The following is a 17,516-nucleotide window of genomic DNA, read 5'->3' as shown; positions in this document are numbered from 1 at the left end:
TTTTGGCAACATCATCTTCAAGAATTACGGATGGAACCTACGAGGTTCCTGAAGAAGATGGTATTAAGTAATTAACATAGTATTAGGGAATAAATACCAAAAAATTTCCAAACTTATTGTATTTGTACAAATTTAGTTTTAAATCTTTCAATTGTGTGATGATTTGCTAATGTAGTTCATTTGGCCAAGTTTGGTCGGAAATCTTTGACATGGATATTGAATGTCCTACGTAGTATAGTTGTCCTATTGCTAATGTGGATAATTTTTTATTTGTTTCTTTTGTTTTCCTTTCTTTCCTTTTTTTTTGCAATTGCAGATGAGGGCCTCTATCCTTGCTCTACTCCCTTTCCTGGATCTTGGCGAGGGCTTGCAGGCCTTTGCTTGTGGTCAATGAGAGTTGTTGGCCCTCGCTTGTGGCCGGTGATGGTTGGCTAACCTAGATTTATAAAAAGAAAAAATAAAGAAAGAAAAGAGAAAAAAATATTTAAAAATTATGATGTTTGTTTGCGTTAGCACTACATAAGACAACTAACATTTATGTTAGCAATTTTTTGCTAATTTGCTGAATGGATTATATTGACAAATTATCAAAAAGTTCATAACTTAATTAATACAATTCAAATAAAGATTTTTACTATAAATTTAGTAGAATAGCAACTAAATACCAATTGAAATTCAACAACATAGTTAATCTCGCCATCCATCATCTGTACTAAATTTACCCACAGATTTTAGTATAGCCGACATTTAGTACTTGGAATAAAATTCTAAAATTATTCCATGAGGGGGAGGGGGGAAATAAAGATAGATAAGATTTCTAAAACCCATAATATAGACGTTAGTTTGACAACCGAGCACTCTAGAAGGCTCCGTGGTAAATCTACTTCAAGGTTGTGTCTTCATCTTCCCTAACAATCTTGCTTGAAAGAGAGATGATTTCACACATTCGACCATTTTCTTTTTTTCAAAAGCTTTTATATATATTTTTTTTTATCAAGTTGAGATCAAATCTTAAATCGTTTTGCAAATGAAACGAGAAATAACTGATTATACAATACCACGACATGAATTTACTATATGACATAGAAGGCGAGAGCGATCCGGTCGACTTTGCAAGATGCCTTATTATACGCATCTTGCCAAAATCACCCCGTGTAATTGCTCGAGGGAGGAAACCCTGGCGATGTAATCGTGGACATTGGAAATTTGTTCTTGTTATTGACAAAATTACTCGATACTTCAAAGCTAATCCAATGGAAAATTACATTGTATAAGAGAATCAAATTTTGTTGGAGTCATCTCTGAGTCCTGTTTGCAATGTTCTTAATTCGTCTTCATAGTAATAGGACGAGAGGAAAAGCTGAAAGAACCTCCAAATGAGGCTGAAAATCATCGTTACATGCAAAGTAATTCATCGGCATTTATGTCGAATTCGAAGCAATACCGCATTTCGAAGGTGTACTTTGAGAGCGTAAGGAAGATGGCAAGCTTCCTGGATGACATAACGATAGACATCTTATTGCGGCTTTCAGTGAAATCACTAGCTCGGTTCTGGTGCATATGCAAATCTTGAAAATCCCTACTCAACGATGCCTATTTTGTCAAAGCTCATCTCAATAGACATCTCATCTTGATCCTTCGTTTGGTCATCCCGACCGATACGATGTCATTGGTTCGTGCAATGGAGTCGTTTGTTTATCCATTTATTACAAAGATGAGCCCAATCTTTCAAATATATTTATATGGAACCCATCAATCCATGAGTGCATGGTCGTTCCTCAACATCACTGTCACGTATCAGGATTGATTGCTTTTGGAATCAATCCTCTCGGTGGCCATCTTGATGATTTCAAAGTGGTCACCATAAATTTCTACTTTGGAGCACACCCAGACTGCCATTCTTCTCAAGCGCAGATTTATAGCTTGAGGAGCAATTTCCGGAAGGAGATCGGCAATGTCTTCCCTTCCTGGCTGGACAAGAACTTCGGGCCTCAAGTTGCCTTCCAAAATTTCATCTGTTGGTGCCCTCATGCTCACGTCGACGGCCGAATCGTTATGTCGTTGGTCTCATCCGATACGGTCGAGGAGATTTTCCGCGAAATCACTCTGTCGGATTCGATGCCTTCCGAGGAGGAATTCATCACTTTGTTCGATGGATGCCTATCTCTGATCACGCAGAACGCATTGTCTCAGTGTTATGAGGTGGGACCATGAAAAAGTTCGGCGTCACCGAGTCCTAGACGAAGCTGTACATGACCACCGTGTTTAAAAACGAATTTTTTCAACGTTGGCTGCTCAGAGCCGTGAGCTCTGCAGAAGTCCTCTTGATCAAGAGCTTCCATTTCGGTCTGTGTTTCGATCTCCCTAGCTACATAGTTTCATGCGACGCGAGGAGAAGGGGATTCACAAAATTTAATGTCGAAGTGGACTTGTATTTTCATAGCCATTTAGGGTGTGTGTTTGTTTGTATTTCTTTTTTCTATTTATGAACACAAATCTTGTTTTTTTATTCCCGAGAACAAAAAAAAAAATAGAAACTCATTTGTTTGCGTTTTTATTCCAAATCTACTTTTTTTGTTTTTGAGAATAAATTTGGAACAGAAATAAGAAATAAGAAAAACTTGTTTCTTATTTCTAGAACACTTTGGAGAAACAAATTTTCTCTCTCTTCTTTATTTTCCTTTTCTTTGGCCGGTCGCCGGCCTCGGCCATGACCAGCGATCGGCTGTCGAGGGCCGGCGACCTTGCCGGAGTGTCGCCAACCCCTGGCGAGGCTTGGCCTCACCTTGGCTGGGCAAGCTCGGCCTTGTTGGATTTGGGCGAGCTTGAGCTCCGCCAGCCAAGGTGAGGCCAACCTCGGCCTCCTCGCCCCCATGGCGGCCATGGTTGGGCGAGGCCGCCGGCCCTCGTCGGCCGATCGCCAGCCATGGCTGAGGTTGACGACCGGCCAAAAGGAAGAAAAAAAGAAAAAAATATGAACAATACAATAAAAATATTAAAAAATTAAAAGAATAAAAACTTACCAAATGTGTGTTTTTTTTTTTTTCTATTCCAAGAACGAATTTACCAAATACGTTTTTGTTTAAAAATTGTTCATTGGAATAGATATATCCCTGGAACAATTTTTGAACAGAAACATTACCAAACGCACCCTTAATCACTTATGTGGAAAGTTTGGTTTCTGTCGTAATTAGAGATTAGGGTCGGAGTTTGGGAAATTCCTAAACACGATTTAAGGAAAAATCGGTTTGACCTTTAATAAAGTATTTTATGTATAGGATATATCACGTATTTTTCACGATGCATTTTTGATTGGACGCTCTTCCACATGAAAAATAGATCTTTCCTTCGCCTTTTCTTCGAGTCTGGGAATTGTGGTACAAATATTCTTTAACGTCATTGCCCACCAACCTGGCCCGCAGCATATTCCCCAAGTATTTCATTCTGTATTCACGGTCAAAATCATGTAAAAGCAAACCGTAGGTTGACCATTCGCGACAGCATTAGGCATCAATCACGCGCAGATGTGATGGCACGCGTGTATCATATTTTAGGCCATAAACGTACCCTAAACATATCAATAATTTAAATGCAAAGCAATAAATAAATGAGTTTTTTATTCAAAGGACGAGAAGATCAAGCCCCTCCCGACGAACGACGGCGCTAACAATCGCATTACATGAACTGTCGAAAATCGTTTGGCGTGATAAGTGGAAAAAGTGACGATGGAAAACCGCCCACGCGATTGCATTTCGCAGAAATGGAATTCTTCAGGTCAAAACTTTTACCGAAGAAAACCAGCAGAAATGCCTTACAGACGTTCGAATTCAGACAAGAACATAGAAATCAGGCCGAAGAGAGCGAGCGGGATCCCTGGAATTCTGGATGATGAGCAAAGAAGAGGAGAAAGTGGGGTGGACGGCTCGTGCGGACCCCACGTTCTCTATTTTTCTGTTCTTAATATAAAATAAAGAGATCAGCAAAATGTATTAAATTAGTAGGAAAATTTGCACCCGCGTTTCGCTACTTTCCGGATCTAACAATCGTCAAACCGTGTGCTTTGCCCATCTTTTTTTCTTTCTGTGCTGCAGAAATTAATGAAATTTATAGAATAAGCAGTGTACCTTAAGATTTGCTTTCATTTGAGTACCACCGCCTTCTCTTTACCTTCTCTTGACTCCACAGTGATGGTTTGTACTTCTTTCCAGGAACAAAATTCCCGAAATAAGCTCAAATGATTTTCTTTATATAAAAACACATAAATTAAAAAAATTCTCAAAACTCAACTAGTCCATAAGGCTCCACTCCATCCATAGGGTGGCGGGCATGGCTCCTAATGTTGATAGAAGGGGTTAATGCTGTGATTTGAATGTAAGATGTGTTGGATTCAAATCAAGCGTTAATCACTCAATCAATCCTCTAAAAGTTAGCTCCGAAATTTTACTTATTTGAATCCAAAATTAATGTGAAATGTACACCAAAAAGTTCAGCCAAAACGACTCGCACATACATTACACCCACATATATATATTGTTTATAAAATAGGATTTAGTCGTGCAAGTGATACACTTGCTTTGTCCAGTAAATTCCACCATAGATCTACTAGAAATGCCATTCCATGTTCCAATGATTAGTGGGGACAGTCCCTGTAATTCAAAACTCACGATTGCATGCATGCTACATAAAGCTCCCCGAACCCATTGGATCAAATAACCAAATCCTAAGAAAATGCTCACTTTCTGGAACACCTGTGAAGCAAAGTTGCCTCTCCCTTTCGTTTCCTCTTAAGAAGATGCAACATAACGTTGGCCAAAGTTAGAAACAGTAGACGCACTCACGCAAGCAGCAATTGATGAAAGTCTTGTAAAGTGGAAACAGTGAACAATGAGATGCTACTGCAGGTTGCAGGGACAACAGAGTTGCCATATTCAATCTGGTGAGATCATATCTACAGAAAGTGATGCATTTGCTAGGTATGTAAGTTAATGTTTGTGTACCTACTATTGTCCATTAACAAATCAATTGAAAAGGGGATATTCATGTAATACTTCTCTCTAACAATGGGCTCCAACATCTCCTCCATTCCACCCCTTCCACCCCCTCATCTCCAATTGCCCACTCCCTAGATGCCACGTGGCATCCCCAGTATCCCAAACCGAAACAACCAGTCACCATACTTGTCCATGCCCTGTGCTCAATCGCAGAAAGAAAGAAACATTGCCATCACCTCATCAAACACCCCCATCCCATCTTCCAAACATAGAAAAAGTTCAAAAGAAGAGGAAGAAATGAGATTAGCTTTGCTTTGTGTTTCATTAATAATTTTTATGATGGTTTTAGCCATCGTCCATGGATTTTCTTAGGACATCCATGCCCCCTCCCATTCCCACCTCAAAATCACCTCCCAATTTGTCCAAATCTAGGGGTAGTCACAGAATCCCATAAGCTAAAAGACATATCTCGCTTCATCATCAACACGAAAACCCTCCCTTTTTCATTTTTTTCTTGTATTCCCTCTCGAAAACTGCCTACGTTTTTCCCATCACCCTTAACCTCCTCCGGTTTCAAGTTTCTTGAATCACACAGAAAGCAGCAAGAAGAAGCAAAACCCATCTCATGCACTGTCCACGAAAACAAGCTGACTCACTCCATTTGCCTGAACACACATTATAAATCATCTATCCCTCTCTTGCCCTTCTCTCTCTCTCTCTCCATCTTTCCTCAGAGAAGGGCAAAGAGAAACGCTTCATCGTATCATAGTCAAGAAATGGCAGTGTGCACTGTCCACACAACCCAATTACTCAACCCCACATGCTCATCAATCGCAAGCTTCCACAAGAAACAGGTCCTTTTCTGCACTTATGGCAGCAGAGCCACCAAGAGGGGAGGGGTCATCATCCAAAGCCACCCGTCATCACCCGGTGTGGTCATTTGCTCAGCGGCTGGCCGCGGCGACACACTGGTGATCGGTCTCGCTGCCGACTCGGGGTGCGGGAAGAGCACCTTCATGAGGAGGCTCACAAGCGTGTTCGGAGGGGCGGCTGAGCCCCCGAAGGGCGGGAACCCGGACTCCAACACCCTCATCAGCGACACAACAACCGTGATATGCCTGGATGACTACCACGCCCTGGACAGGACAGGGAGGAAGGGAAAGGGTGTCTCCGCACTCGACCCGCGCGCCAACGACTTCGACCTCATGTACGAGCAGGTCAAGGCGCTCAAGGAAGGGAAGGCAGTCGAGAAGCCCATCTACAACCACGTCACCGGCCTCCTCGACCCGCCGGAGCTCATTGTGCCGCCCAAGATCCTTGTCATTGAGGGTCTGCACCCAATGTATGTTTCTTATCTCTCTCTAGTTACGGGAGTTGGGAATATCGATTTCTGCTATTATGTAGTAGAAAAAGCAAAATAAAATTCAAATTTGGTGTTACATGGACTAGTTCTTGGAGAGCAATAACATTTTATGAGTAGTTAAATGGTTAGAAAATTTCAGTACAGACCGAGACCGAGAAAAATATTAGATAGAGACTGGTGTTACTGTCGATTTATGTGTATGGGGTTGATAATTATGCTATATCCTCCTCTCTGGAGCTAAAAAAGAAAAGAAAAATGCTCTGACATGCCTCACAATAGATTTTAAGAGCCGATCTTGAAGCTGCATTTTATGGTCGAGGAATTGTCGTTTTCTCTTCAATGGCTGGGCCATACACTGGCCCATGTCTTCCATGAAAGTACTAGGAATTGACATTTTTTGACCTGGAAGCGTAACAACAACTTCCCTCATGGGCTTGGCCAATTAAACAGCTGAGCTTGACCCTCATTGAGTCTGGACCACACATCTAATCTTTGTCACAAACTGGGGGTATTTGCAGGTTTGACCAACGTGTGAGGGAATTGCTGGACTTCAGTATTTACTTGGACATAAGCAGCGAGGTGAAGTTTGCTTGGAAGATTCAGGTAACACGAACCTGCTAATCTCTGAATTGTGCCTCTCACAATATACAGCCTGAGAATGCATGATGGCTCGTGTTCTGATAAAAATTTGACAAAAAATGCAGAGAGACATGGCTGAGAGAGGACACAGTCTTGAAAGCATCAAAGCTAGCATTGAGGCCAGAAAGCCAGACTTTGATGCTTATATAGGTAAAAATGAAGCCATTTTTTCGTTCATTAAATCTCCCCAAAAAAAAAAAGTTACTATGAGCTTTTGTTTTCATGCTAGTGCTGATACTATGCCATATTTGCAAATTAGGAATAAATTCACACGAGACATCAATATTAGAGTCCATAATCCTTGTAGACGTTATGCTTGTCTTTCCCCATTAAGAGGGAAAGCAAAGTTATTATTAACTCTTCAGCATTCTTTGCATTTTTTAATTTATCTTTTTTCGAAACTTGCAGATCCACAAAAGCAATATGCAGATGCAGTGATTGAAGTGTTGCCAACCCAACTCATTCCTGATGACAACGAGGGGAAGGTGTTGAGAGTGAGACTGATAATGAAGGAAGGATTGAAGTACTTCAAACCGGTTTACCTCTTTGATGAGGGCTCAACAATTTCATGGATTCCTTGTGGAAGGAAACTCACCTGCTCTTACCCTGGCATCAAGTTCTTCTACGGCCCTGACACTTATTTTGGCCATGAGGTAATCATTTGCTTCCATATATATCTTCATGTTTTTTCCAAAACTAAGAATCTAATCGACTAGGTCTCATAATTTCACTGCTTACCACTTGTCGCACGGTAGACACAGCAAATAGCAGTAAAGAAAACGTATCGAGGCCGTGCATTCTGTATGTTGTACATTGTGAGATCTTCATTTTCCAAGTTTTTCTCATTCATTGGATGGATGAATCAAATCTAGTGATGGTTCCATTCTCCCGAGAAACTCTTCTGGATCTAGTTGTCCGTCTGCCCGTCTGTCTGTCTGTCTGTCGCTAACTGTCTCTCAGGAATATATATTTCTAGTACAAAGGAAGATACAGAGAAAAAGGAGCACGGTAAACGAGGCTACTTCATTTTGTCTTACCTCTAAATCAGTCTCCATCAATTTGGAAACTTCTGTTAGATTTGTATTAGCATCACTGCCAGCTGTATAAAATTTTCATTGTAGACGCTTTTTCCATTTTATCCTATCTGTTTTGGCTCATTGTCAAAATCTTTATTTTTTCTCTAATTGCAGGTGTTTGTGTTGGAGATGGATGGGCAATTTGACCGACTAGCTGAGCTGATATATGTGGAGAGCCATCTCAGCAACATCTCCACCAAGTTCTATGGAGAGGTCACCCAGCAAATGCTGAAGCACTCTGATTTCCCCGGAAGCAACAATGGCACAGGCCTCTTCCAAACCATCATTGGCTTGAAGATCAGAGACCTCTGGGAACAAATAGTTGCCACCAAAACTGGTGCCCCATTGGAAGCAGCAAAAGCTTGAAACTTTCTAAATGGCAGGAGAAAAAATATCACCCATATTGATCATTCTCTAGCCCCATTTTATCCTTTACTATTTTTTCTCTTCTTTTTTTTCTTTACTTCATCACCCAAATTATTTTTCCTTCATGCTTCGGCCCGCATAGAGGAAAGCGCTCAGCATGTATTTACTTCCCCCCTGTGTAATTCCAATCCAATTTGTAACATAGAGGAATAAAAGCAGAAGATTGTATATACTTATGAAAGCAATTAATAGATAGACTGTGCATTATATAAGACGAACTTGCAATATCAAGGACCGTCCAGGGAAGGAAAAAAATCATTCACAGTGTTTGAAACAGAGGATTGCGACAGACCTTGTCAAGTCATCATCTTTAAACTTATCTTCGACCTTAATGCACATGATAATAACTGTTTGTCAATTGTAAACAGATCGTGACCTGATGAACCAGCATAACAAAGTGCATAATTTTGCCACGTCCATAATGTAAGAGAAAGTCAGCTGGAGATGTAGAGAAGATAGGGCAGGTCCTAGACCATTATGAAATTCTAATGCAAATAAGAAATCTTATAGAGAGAATATTGGCAAATCATCGTCTATAAATTGACTAATGGCCATTAACTCCCCACAGCAAATGAAAAATGCCTGTAGTTCCATGACCCAATCAGTTAAATATGCCAAGAGGCAACAACAAAATCAAGCAGGTGAGAAAAATGATGAGGCAAGCACTACGGGTAAAATGAAAACACAAAGCATCTAAAATGAGACCGCTTCCTGTACGCTCGACAAAAAATGTTAAGGATCACTGTTTTCAAAGACTGTGATGCAGCATGTTGTCTGTTACAATAACATACAAGGACAGAGATATAAATCTCTCAAGATTATTATATGACTGCCATTAAGCAGGGACACTACATACAAAAAACCTTCAGAAATATCAATGCAAAACTAGTAGAAAAAGTATAAGAACCTTTCTACATAGGTATGAGACACTCAAGCTAATATTGAAGCCACTTGTTCCATAAGAATGAAACAATCTGTAATTTGTGTAACACAGAATTCTCTACTCATTTTTTGCGGCTATCATAATAGAACCACAATTTTTTAGAGGACTGATCTAAATTGGAATTGGTTATATCCTCTTATTTTGCTCAGCTATCATCTCAGGACTCAGAGCCAGAAATGTAAGGCCCTCACAATCTAGAAGTCAACGACTTCTTGAGTTCCCTCCGAAGAATCTTTCCAGCAGCTGATTTCGGAATTGAACTGGTAAAAACTACCTTCCTCACTTTCTTGTAGGGAGCAACCTATAAGCACAAAGAAGCGTATGTTGAAAAGCTTAGTTCATTTGATCATCAACAAGGATGGAAAAAAGCCTGGTCAAGTGTGTTTAACACTTTGAAAATCATTTCATACTACTATTGTCTTTTTTAAGCAATAAAACTTGGGAAATCTTTAGTTCGTCATGTGTGCATGCAGGACAACATCTAATTAAATTGACGAAAAACCTGTGCAGCTAAGTAGTCCATGACAGCTTCCTCAGAAATATTGCTTCCAATTCTCCTGACCACGAATGCCACCGGTATCTCACCTGATTCTTCATCAAGGGCACTGTATGGTACAAAGAAAATAAGTACCAGTACATCACTAGATCAACAATGAGAAATAAGACATTTAAAGAATTTGACTAAAACAGCATATGATCAAACTTTGTTCCTTGGACATATTTCATAGCGAAGACAGATTGGTTCTTTGATCTTTTTAACTATATAAATTTCCACAAACAAAAAATTTAGACAATTTAGCCGTGAAATACTGAGATTCTTCTAAGTATGCATTTTCTGTCTCGAATTATATATCATAGGAAAGGGACCGTCTCTACCCTCAATTTTCTTGTCCAAACTAGCATGGCAATTTTTTTCTTTTTTCTTTTGGGAGGTGGGGCGAGCATTGAAGTCTCACTTACCCTGTTACTGCAACATCAACAATGTCAGGATGGGTAATTAATACACCCTCCAGATCAGCAGGAGCAATCTGTTGGCAGCATAAGATGTTATGTGAAGTTAGCTACTATTATAAGAAAGATAAGTTTGTCCAAGAGCATGTAAGCGCTTTTTGCAATAGATAATCTCTTAGAAATTCATGTTCTTTAATAATCGCCTTTTGATATATTGAGATGAAGTGAAGATATAAACTGTAGCACCAGTTTTCCATTATAGCATAATGCAGAGAACTGACCTATCTCTAAAAAGCCACTGGGAAAAGCAATTGGCAATCCGTGACAACCGTTAACATTAACTGTAAAGCTCTTACCTGAAAGCCCTTGTACTTTATAATCTCCTTCACTCGATCAAGTATATGTAAAAATCCATCCTGATCAAAATGGACAATATCTCCAGTATGTAGCCAACCATCCTCGTCGATCATTAACCTAGTTGCATCGACATTATTCAAGTACCCTGAAAATTTGCAGGCAGCTTTGAATAACTTACTTTAAAAGGAAATAGGAAAGTGATACATGCACAGACACCCAACGTACCCTTTTCTTTGAAGAAAAATCATGTGAAAATAGTTCTTTAACTGAAAGGCCAACAAGTCTAGCACTATTATGGAATCCCCAGAAGCCAGAAAAGAGTAAAGAAAACACTACAAGAATATTGTAAGAATGGAGGCTATATGCAACCTATAACACAGATTTATGCAGTTAATAAACAGACACGGTACTGCAGTTGAAAAGTAATTTGTGCACATTAGTATGCACATGGTTCTTTTCCAGAGTTAAAACAAATCTAGCAAAACAAATTTCTTACTGCCTGCTTGAAAGTCCGATGAGAAATTGAAAAAGGAAATAGAGAGAGATAATATCACCTTTCATGATTGCAGGTCCTCGTAACAAAAGCTCGCCACTACTGCCTGGAGGCAAGAAGGATCCAGTCTTCCAGTCCAACACCTTGGCTTGCATATTTGGAGCCAAAAGTCCAATGGAAGAATATCTTCGACACTTCTCGGTATTGAAACCTCGGGTTCCAACTGCAGTTGACTCAGTCATGCCATAACCCTGTTAACCAGCATAATCAATGGCAGGACATGCCTAAACTGCAGAAATTTTTGCGATCCCCCGACATACAATTAACATCTTTCCTCAAGTGATGCTATAACAACTCCCAATTCAATCAACTCAGAATTAATTTCTTTCCATCTTTAAAGTGAGGGAAAAGGGTAAAAGAAGTCAACACTTCCAACATTTTTCAGTGTTGCAGCTGCTGTTTAATGTCTGGAGATCAAATGAATGCCAAGAAAACCCAAAAAAAGAGGGGAAAAAAAAATCCTAAACTTCAGTTTATTTCTTGCGGAGCAGCAACAGGGAAATGAGCATGCCTAGGAAACTAGTAGGCTTGATTGAACAAGGCAGAGATGTAGAACCAATAAAACAATTAGAGTAAAGCAAGTTTCATCATCCCTACCTGAATGAAGTCAACATGAGGAAAAGTCTGAACAAAGTCCTCAATGCTCTTCCTGCTGAGAGCAGCAGCCCCGCAAGAGACCTGCTTCAAGCTCCTCAAGCCACTTCCATTGGCAACCTTCAAAGTCCTGGTCAGAGCAGTCAATATGGGCGGAACAACAGGGAAATGGGTGACTCCATACCTATCAATGGCCTTGACCACCTCGTTGGGATCGAACCTCCTCATCACAATCACAGTAGACCCCAAAGACAGCAGTCCCAAGACAAAGAGCGACATGCCATATATGTGAAACATCGGCAGGACAGCTAAGTACACATTCTCGGAGGTCGGGAACTCGTACTGAGAGGCTTCGAACCTCACGAATAGCTCGCACACGGCGATGAAATTCCCATGCGTGAGCATAACCCCTTTGCTCACGCCCGTAGTGCCGGACGAGTACACTATCGCCGCCGTATCTTGCTGCTTCACGATGGGCCTCTCGAAAGATTCAAATTTTCTCGACAAGAGCGTGCGAAATTCCACGAACTCGCGATCTCTTGAAGCAGAACGTACATCCTCTGGCACAGCAACGGCCGGAACACCCAATGCCTTCAACATCTCGCACTTGTCGGACGAAGCGAAAGCGAGACGCACATTGCAATCCGAAACCTGCCGCCGGGTCTCCGACGCGCTGCTCAGTGGGTTCATGGTGGTGACGACCCCGCCGGAGAACAGGACGCCCAAGAAGACGACGGGGTAGTAGACGGAGTTGGGCAACTGGAGCAGGACGACGTCGCCCCGAGACACGCCCATGCTGCGGATCCCGGAAGCGATGCATCGGACGAGAGAGCGGAGCTCCGAGTAGGATATGGAGGACCCGGAGGGACAATCGAGGAGGGCGGTCGAGCCGCCGTGGGCGCGGGAGAAGAGGTGGGAGACGGCGTCGTTCAGAGGGTCCGAAGGGAGGTCGACGGCGGGGTGTTTGCTGCAGTAGATTCCAGTGACCGGGGAGTACCAGTGAGGAGGAGGAGGGAGCGGTGCTCGTGGGCTGGTCTGCATGCTTCGCGCAGGGATTGGCGGGTCGAGTTCGTGGAATCCCGGGGTTACAGCGAAAGTGCAGGGAACGTGTTTGTTTGTTTGTGTCTGACAGGCTGTGCGTGCGCGAGCCGGCGTGAAACAGAGACAAGAAGAAGAAGAAGAAGAAGGAGCGGCGGACGAGGGACAGAGGAGGCTGCGCGTGGATGGATGGATTGTCGTGCAGTGCAAGGAATGCGAGCCGTTGGAGGCAGCTAAGATTTGTAGGCTTCTTCTGCTCACATGCTGCCTGCCATAAAAATTTAAAAATATAATACAACAAAGGAAATTATCCCTGTTTTGAAAAACTATTCGTGATTTATGGGGCACAGGAAAATTAGAAATCTATGTTCGATTTATAAACTTGGGTCCATAAAAATATTTTGTTACGTATTATAATATTTAAATAATAAGTCACGTTTGCAACTAATCTCTTAAGGTATAAAATTTCGCATGAGATGAGATATTGAGTTCAAATATTTTTAAGTCTCATTTACCTTCTGAAATGAATTTTTACATTTAGTATTAGGCAAAAAGATTAGATTAAGCGTGAGAGAGTACTAAAATATTTAAATAATAAATCATATCTTCATTTAGCAAAAGCGTAAACTTTTAAAACAATTGACACTAATTCTATAAAGTCTCATACTTCACCTAATAATTCCTTGAAATGTATATACCCCCACAAGCCTATGGCCCATGTAAGTCCCGGCTTCGCCCGTGCAGATGGCCTTCGAAAAATTGGTAGCATGTGGCGGATAGAAGGGAACGAACTCATGACATGACCGATACTCGCTTGAGCCCGTCGCTTATTTGATTGTGCCCACCATTTAGGGATGTGTTGCTTTGTACTAAAATGAGAAACTTACATTGTTAAAACCATGTTACGACCAAAGAATTCGTCCTTGCGGATCTTAAAAGGCCATGATACTTTTAGGCAAGCCTTAAGGAGCTTTGTTTTTTTCGTTCTAGTTTATGAAACCTTATCAAAAGATCATTTGCTATGCGAGAAATTACAAGAGGCTCTTATAATTATTGGCTAGTGAGATCAATGAAGTAGGAGCCTAAGTTATTCTAGAAATGAATAAATAAATAAATAAATAAATAAAAGAGAGAGCACATTCTAGGAATGCAATTGAGGGATTATTTGATCCGATGTAGTTTTTAGTATAAATTCAACTTAGTTTATCTATACATGTAATACAAACACAACTTGATTGCTTAATTAGGTTTGCAAGCCGCCGCTTAAATATAGTATTATTAGGTATGAGCTTGACTTGATTTAAATACAAGGACTACCCAAATTGAGTGAATGATCCTCCAATTAGGTTTGTGCGCCTTTCAGTCATTCAATTCTAGTCGTGCATAACCAATCGCGAATTTGAATTTATTTATTTGTGAAGTTCGAAGCATTGCCTAAATGCAGGGCCGCCGCACAATGACGGAAACGCTCAAACTTGACAAAGAGGTGAGCCGGCTCAGTTAGTCCGAAAGTGGAGTTGAAATAGTTGACCGACGGGGACTTAAAATATTAATTATTATCTCGAAACATAACGTCAAAAATTACTTGACAAACTTCATATTTGTAATGGCCAAATACCAAAAAAAAATAAAAAAAAATAAAATTGAGCACGAGAGCTTTTGAAAATTCTAATCATGTTTAATTAGTGGCAGCCAGATTTTAGTGGGGTCAAACTCAGAAAAGTAACGGGTCAAATTAATTTGATATGGAAATTTCACATATGTAATGAAAAATATACATAGTATTTTCAGTGAGGCTGATAAAGGATGGATAGGCATATCGCCTTGGACTCAAACAATGTACCCATGATCGACCGGACAAAATGAAGACAGATCCAGACCGATTACGATCCAGACCGATTTATGGGCTATCGCCACGGGCAATGATGAGGGACCCATGGGAAATGATTTCAATGGGTGGCCTCAAAGGTCGGTTTTTGGCAACAATGGAACGATCAAGACCCATTCCGGACTTAATGAGGTCGACCAAGCACTCATCCTTAATGCTAAGTTGCTAACCTAGACTGACATGCTACCACTTCGAATGGAAAAATTATCAAAAACTCTTCAATCTATTTATGGATATTAATTCAATTCTAAACATTTTCATTTTGTCCTAAAGACAAATTCAATGTAATAATTCCGACCGCTTCTAATAGAAAATTGCTGATGTGGATGCTAATCGAACGAAACAATTAGTGCTAAGGTGAACTATCTTTAAATTTTTTTTTAAAAAAAATCTTGATTATTGTTTTTATTTCCCACTATGGTGACTAGACGTCGACAACCCTCACCATCCACATTGGAAAAATGAATAGAAAAGAAATAATCGTAAAAAGTAAAAGTTATAAAAAAATATTCATATTTTCTTTTAAATAAATGATAGAAATTGTTAACATTAGCATTAATCATCATCGACTATGCCATATAGGACAACCAAGGTCCATGTTCACAATTTTTAGTTAAAATTGATCGAAATAACTACATTGATAAATTGTCAAAATATTTATAACTAAATGAACCAAATTGAATAGTTTTGAATTGACATCGGACTAATTGACTATAACCCAATATCGATCGCGATAGCCTAGATTGAGCAACAAACAACTCGCATCCTGCCAGCGGTATCTGCAAATTTAGCAACAATGCTAGTGTATCGTGATTGCGATTTACTATGAGAATAAGTAAATCTATGAGCTTATGAAGTCTGCTCACCATATGAAGTTCCCTTTTCCTGAAAATTCGTCGACTTCACAGCTTACTCTGATCCACATGGACACCAGGTTGATTCGTTAGGTCGACGTTCATTTCCTCTCAATCCCGTCTCCACCACGGAACAGGGTGCTTCGATGCCCACCCAACGTCGTGTCAAGTGAGCAAACCCCTACCTGAATAAAACCGACGGAGGGAGCAAAGCTAAAGAAACCGAACGAACATCCGAATTTGTTCAAGAGTCGTTCTCCCTCTTAACTGTGCTACACAAAAGAAAAGATGGTGGTCCTGAAACTTCTTATCCCACTTTTAATCCGAGCTAATGCAACAAGCGCTCAATGATTAAAATTAGATGGATCCATTTTCGTACGACAACGGATTGGTGAGTTTGTTTCCTTGATACAAATCTTGCCTCCACATCGAGTTCTTTTTTCTTAGTTGTACTTCATAAGCTGATATAGATATGGGATCAATCGTTATCTGCTCAGGAGTTTTAGACCACCGTTCGGTATTTATTTATTAGGGTGTGTTCGAGAGAGCATTTGAAAGAAACCTTCACATAAATGCAAAGGACTTTGGACAAAAGAGGTTTTTTGTGAGAGACGTACTAGGATAAGAAAAGACAACGTGCGGAGGACTGAATTGAATTGATTTTAGCAAATTGGAGCCGTTTGAAACTGTAGTACCCTCCTGAGGAAATGAATAAGTTTAAAAGTGGCCCCATTGGTTTAACGAAATCCAAGAAGTGACCCAATTTGGGGAAAAGAACTCGCTTATTGGGTCTACAACCGCACGCCCGATGGAACATTCTTGGATTGATAATGCAATCTAATCCTAGAAAGAAAATATGGAGTAACTTACTTTGTGGACCTGGATTGCCCCTTTTGGGATTTGCTTCCTACACTTCATTTGAAACTTTTCTTCTGTATTTCGTACACACAAGAAATATATTTAAGTTCATAAACAGAAGAATGAAGATCCGTCCGAACATTGACTGATCAACTCCTTTTGAAAAACAGACCGATTTTTCTATCCAATTCATTGTTGAATGCGAAAGACTTTCGATATCACTATCGGTAGGACATTTCCTCATATAGATGTACCAATTTTTGAAGATGAAAAAGGATTTACCTACACATGTATCTTTGCTATGTCCAGCTGGGTCAACTGCACCTAACACACGATGGACAATTAAAAACAGACCGATTTTTCTATCCAATTCATTGTTGAATGCGAAAGACTTTCGATATCACTATCAGTAGGACATTTCCTCGTATAGATGTACCAATTTTTGAAGATGAAAAAGGATTTACCTACACATGTATCTTTGCTATATCCAGCTGGGTCAACTGCACCTAACACACGATGGACAATTAAAAACATACCGATTTTTCTATCCAATTCATTGTTGAATGCGAAAGACTTTCGATATCACTATCGGTAGGACATTTCCTCATATAGATGTACCAATTTTTGAAGATGAAAAAGGATTTACCTACACATGTATCTTTGCTATGTCCAGCTGGGTCAACTGCACCTAACACACGATGGACAATTAAAAAAGTGGGGCTCGGATAGCTATCTTCAATTCTCGGGTCTTGTGAGAAGTTGCCATTTTGAACTTTAGTTATAGCGAGAACATTCGAATCACCTGCGTTGAATTTCAGCCGCCAATCATCAATGGCTGAGATTTAGTATCAGCGATCCAACGGCTTTAAATTTCAAGGATCGATGTCCTCATGGCATAATTGACTGACCCCCCTTCCACATTTTTCTTTTCTGGGGGGCCTCTAGGTTACAAGTAAGGATGGACCATCACCAGACCAAACCTCAC

General features: G+C 40.4%; 2 protein-coding genes across 2 annotated transcripts; one reads left to right on the top strand and one right to left on the bottom strand.

Annotated features, from left to right (window-relative positions):
- Positions 1-5,230: 5,230 nt before the first annotated feature.
- Positions 5,231-8,907, top strand: LOC104442381 (phosphoribulokinase, chloroplastic). Its single transcript, XM_010055803.3, has 5 exons — positions 5,231-6,333; positions 6,873-6,957; positions 7,059-7,143; positions 7,402-7,646; positions 8,184-8,907. Exons 1-5 carry the CDS (start codon positions 5,768-5,770, stop codon positions 8,433-8,435), a joined length of 1,233 nt encoding a protein of 410 aa, XP_010054105.3. The 5' UTR covers positions 5,231-5,767; the 3' UTR covers positions 8,436-8,907.
- Positions 8,908-9,189: 282 nt separating this feature from the next.
- LOC104442380 (4-coumarate--CoA ligase-like 6) lies at positions 9,190-13,126 on the bottom strand. The gene is made up of 6 exons (XM_010055802.3): positions 11,897-13,126; positions 11,301-11,490; positions 10,746-10,891; positions 10,399-10,466; positions 9,941-10,043; positions 9,190-9,739 (listed from the first exon to the last, which is right to left on the bottom strand). Exons 1-6 carry the CDS (start codon positions 12,932-12,934, stop codon positions 9,626-9,628), a joined length of 1,659 nt encoding a protein of 552 aa, XP_010054104.2. The 5' UTR covers positions 12,935-13,126; the 3' UTR covers positions 9,190-9,625.
- Positions 13,127-17,516: the final 4,390 nt, after the last annotated feature.

Source organism: Eucalyptus grandis, chromosome 4 (genome assembly GCF_016545825.1).
Source record: "Eucalyptus grandis isolate ANBG69807.140 chromosome 4, ASM1654582v1, whole genome shotgun sequence".
Classification (NCBI taxonomy): Eukaryota; Viridiplantae; Streptophyta; class Magnoliopsida; order Myrtales; family Myrtaceae; genus Eucalyptus; species Eucalyptus grandis.
Note: the sequence above shows the minus strand (reverse complement) of the source record. Positions and strands in the feature narration are given on the sequence as shown.